General features: G+C 41.9%; 1 protein-coding gene across 1 annotated transcript; it reads right to left on the bottom strand.

Moving 5' to 3' along the window:
- Positions 1 to 482: 482 nt before the first annotated feature.
- Positions 483 to 3,785, bottom strand: ARMCX5 (armadillo repeat containing X-linked 5). The gene is made up of 3 exons (XM_054719167.1): positions 2,319 to 3,785; positions 1,161 to 1,257; positions 483 to 535 (listed from the first exon to the last, which is right to left on the bottom strand). The coding sequence occupies exons 1-2, from the start codon at positions 3,783 to 3,785 to the stop codon at positions 1,162 to 1,164; spliced, it is 1,563 nt and encodes a 520-aa protein (XP_054575142.1). The 3' UTR covers positions 483 to 535; position 1,161.
- Positions 3,786 to 4,562: the final 777 nt, after the last annotated feature.

Here is a 4,562-nt window from a genome sequence, read left to right as displayed (position 1 = left end):
ACACTAATTTTTACTCCTGGTCACAACACTTTAATATAATTAACATCTTGATTAGCCCTGATACTACATGGGCTTGCCTGAATTATTTTACCAGGAAAGGAGATGTAAGTTTTTGATCTCGAGGACACCCCAAGAATAATTTGGCAAATGATTCTGTCTCCCCTGATTCCCGCCCAAAAAGAGACCATCAGTTACTTGCTTTGATACAAATACTGACATACCCCACACTCACCCTTCTCTTTAGCTGATGGAAAAATCTATAGTCATCAACTGATTAAGTGTGTGCTCCATAGGGTGTTCGAGACACAGAATATTCCAAAGGGCGTGGTCCAATTGTATAGTGAAGGTTCTCAACTCTGAAAGCAGTACCCAGAGCTGGAATTCCAGGCTTTGGGAGTTCTGTGGATTAAAAAGCAAGTTATAAATAACTTAAAAAATCATATAAATTGCAATTGCACATTCCAAAAATCTTACCTGCTTTTTTTTCAGGTAAGCTTAATGCCCAAGTGTGATCAGTTGTCCTTCATTTTAACTCCTGGATGTATGAAATAGAAGTTCAGACTTTATCTTAATAGAACTTAAATCAGGGATAGCTGCTAAAACTAGGGGTACATGACACCTTGTTAAGATTTTTCAGTTTAGGCCTTCTGCCCAATACATAAAATGTTAAGAGAGAGAGGAAGTTCAATAGAAAGACTAATATTTGTACACTGATCCTAATATCTCTATCTCCCAATTCTGGGCAGTAAAGAGGATAACAGCAGCAAAGGAAGCAGAGGTTAGAAGAGACAGAGGTGACCCCACATCCCAATCTATACTCTGGCATTCTATGCCACAACCCCCAAGCCAGAATCTAACTTTAGTTAAGTTTAAATAGGAGGAGTTGAGATAGTATAGACAACATGGCTATACTAAATTGTACACCTGAACTCTGTAAATTGTACACCTGAACAAATAGGCTAGTGGGATAGGGGAATTAATTTCTTTCTAGCAACGTACTCCTAAAAGACCTCGGTATCCTATGACTGTCTCTTAGAGTTGAGCTCTGACCAAAAGGGATCAGTGAAAACTGACTGTGCCCTGGCTGGTTTGCTCAGTGGTTAAAGGGTCAGCCTGTGGACTGAAGGGTCTCAGGTTCGATTCAGGTCAAGGGCATATACCTCAGTTGCAGGCTTGATCCCCGGCCTCGGTCCAATCGATGTCTCTCTCACATAGATGTTTCTCTCTCTCTGTCTCTCCCCTTCTCTTCCACTCTCTCTAAAAATCAATGGGAAAAATATCCTGGGGTAAGGATTAACCAAAAAACAAAACAAAACAAAAAAACAAGGTTGCCATCAAGGATAGGCACAAATAAGTCCAAAGGATTGGCCAGCAAAAAAAAAAAGAAAAGCAAGGATGAGACTAAATAGTCACCAAGGCAGGATAAATGAAACTATACATGAAGCTGTTTCGTAGTTGGTACCCAGAAAGATCTTCCTCTGAGGCTCAGGACTACAGGGGGAGGGATCTCAGATGAAGCAGTAAATCTGGTACCTCTAGATGGGTTACCTGGATGTTGAGGGCAGGGTGGAGTTGTTGTATCACAACCACACTTCCATGGCTTTGCTGAATGAGTGTGAGAACTGGGAATCATTTTGGGGGTTAAAAAGTTAAAGGTATCCTGATGACATATCCTATGCGAAAGGCTGAACTCAGACTGGGATGAAACCATCTGTGTTCCCTTTCTCCTAAGTCTGTGTCTTCACCCATGTCCCCAGATTGGTCCAGATGTCAGCCAGTAGCAGTCATGTCTTCTTGCGTACAGAGTGATTCTACTCTTTGAACATGCAACTAAAGGATCTGTCAATGTGAACTTGTTGTGTTGGTATCCCTCTACACACACAAACAGTGCTTTTTAATATCTTTGTACTGGTTGTGCTTTATCCCTGACTATACTTCAACTGAAGAACTAGGACAATTTTTTCACCAGTTTTAGCATGCAACTTTATTATGTAAATGAAGTCTCAAATGAATACACTTATGTCGATATAAAGCACAGAAGTATAACTTACTCAGGATGAACAGTTTCAGTATCAGGTCATGTTACACAAATAATGAAAATATCTCAATTTATATAGCATAATAAAAATGAACAAATATTTAAGTTCTCAACATCATTTGGTATCCATAAAATTGCCTTCTTCAGACAACAGAGATAACATAAATACTGAACTTATAATATGCATTGGTTTCATATTACACCAAAAATTATTCAAGGCCTTGTGAGAACATTCAGCTATTCAGAGTTTGAGTATTAATCGTATAACTTTATCTCTCACCTCAGGATCACTGTGTTCTGCTAAGTCTTGGAGTTTCTGACCAAACTGTTTTGCTTCCTGGAATATGGAAATAAGTTCATATTTAGTGAACTCTTCCTTGGTAAATAACTTCACCTTCTTTTTGAATTGGAAATTTATATTCTCAAAAATTTCAATAATATTAAGAATATTGGCCTTTGACTCATTCTTGTTAAAGGGTGCAACCAATGATGACAGTACTTTGGCACTGATCAATTCTCTTGTATTGGCTTGATTTTTAGACAAGCGCGAAAACACTTTTAAAACATAAAACTTGGTTTTGACATTTCCCTTGTTTAACAAGGTGAGGAGATCTGGAATATAATTGGCAATCATATGGTGATTCTCAAATTTCACACTCAAGTGCTCCAATAATTTTAGTTCAGCAAGTTGCACAGGGGAGTTCAAAGGATAAGAGATTATGTCCTTACAGACTTCATTTACATATGACTCTCCTGTTTTTGCTTCTTCAGAAGATTCAGAGTTGTCATCCACTTTATTTAAAGCTCTCGGGTGTTCTTTAACATTGGGATTATTGACCAGGTTTTCAATCATAACAGTAATACCTACATCATGAACTATATCTTGGGTAAATGGATAAGCAGGACTGATGCCCATTATCATCCTTGCTATTCCATGAATGAAAGGATCCCTAGTTAACGTAAGTAGGGCAACAAGTTTATCAAACTCTTTAGGCTCTAAAGTGAAGACACGTGATTTGCAGCGGCAGGTTTTTGGATTGGGCCCATACTTTTCCCTATACCTAATCTGTTCTTTGATCTCAGCTAAGGTCTGGAAGTAAGGCCCATCATCAAAGGGTGGGATCTTGGTCAGAGGCCGAATACCCAGAGGAGTTTCAATCAAGGTTGCAACCAGAGTCCAATTCCCTTCTGGAGGCAAGGATGGTTCCCCTCCATCTATTGGGACTAGGACACTATACCTGGCCCTTGACCATGCTGCTGCTTTTTGCTTTATAGTAAGTTCAGGTTTGGGTGTGGGCTCGGGCTTTTCCTCGATCTTAGGTGGTGGAGGTTTATAAACTTGATAAGGGTTCTCTTCTTCAGGCCAGAACCAGGATCCTAAACTAGGCTCTTCTCCAGTCCAGAACCAGGAGCAGACATTTTCTTCATCCTCATCATTGGACTCGATTATACCAGCTCTGTCCCCATCCCTGAACTTGGTGCTGGCCTCTTTCCTTCTCAGGGGTCTGGATCCAATATCGGCCTTATTATCAGCCTTGGAAAAGGACCTGATATTGGCTTCACTTCCAGCATCAGCCTTGACTTCATACTTGTACACAGCACTGAACCTGGATGTAGGCATGGCTTTAGAATTGTTTTGGGGCACTACACCAAGTTCTGCCAGGGGTTTTGCCTTAGTTTCAGCCATGACTCTAGTCTTACTCTTTGCTTCCATCTTGCTCACTTCCTTTGCCATAGCCACGGCCATAGGTCACTTTCTGTGTCCTGGCCACTGCTCCATCCCCAGCCTTGGCCTGGGTCCTGTTTTCAGTTCTGCCTCAGCCACTGCCTTGGCCTGGATTTTAGCTTTGGCAGGGCCACTGATTATAGTTTTCAGGCCAGCCCAGGCCTCTCCTCTGTCCTTGCCTTGGCCTCAGAGCCAGTCATGATCAAAATTAAAGTTAAGGCCAATTTATACACCCCCACCCCTGTCACAGCCTTAACCAAAGGTCCATCCCAGGTTGGTGTTTTCATACAGAGTCCAGTAGTCACTCAGCCCCCTTTTCAACTACAGGCTCTGCCAGTGATATAAACAATGTGCAGAGAAAGCTCACTCAGAAGAATGGCTGTGTGCCTGAGCGCAACCCTGTGGAGGGTGGTGGTCTTCAGCCCCTCCAAGGCCACCAGATCTGCCACTGAAGTTGGACCTAGGAGTGGAGGAAGGAAATGGGGCTTTGAGTATCATCCAATGTTTTGCTCATTTTGACAGGAGAGGACGGAAACTCAGTGCTAAGTGGGAGAGGTAGATAATTAGCAATCTCCCCCTTAAATTCACACTCTTCAACTGCAGATGCTACTAATCTTCTTTCCAGACACAAAACAGGAGTATGGAGAGTGGGAAAGCTGGATGGGAGTGAGACAGAGAAATCCCTAGATCGGCTCTTTACCCCTGCTGGACCCAAGCACATCTCCACTACCTCATCCTACATGACTACTGAGGATGTCTCCATCCACATCCATACCAATCTGCACTGATTTGGAGTAA

Source organism: Eptesicus fuscus, chromosome 1, assembly GCF_027574615.1.
Source record: "Eptesicus fuscus isolate TK198812 chromosome 1, DD_ASM_mEF_20220401, whole genome shotgun sequence".
NCBI classification, from domain to species: domain Eukaryota; kingdom Metazoa; phylum Chordata; class Mammalia; order Chiroptera; family Vespertilionidae; genus Eptesicus; species Eptesicus fuscus.
The sequence above is the reverse complement of the archived record's forward strand: the minus strand, read 5'-3'. Positions and strand labels throughout refer to the sequence as shown.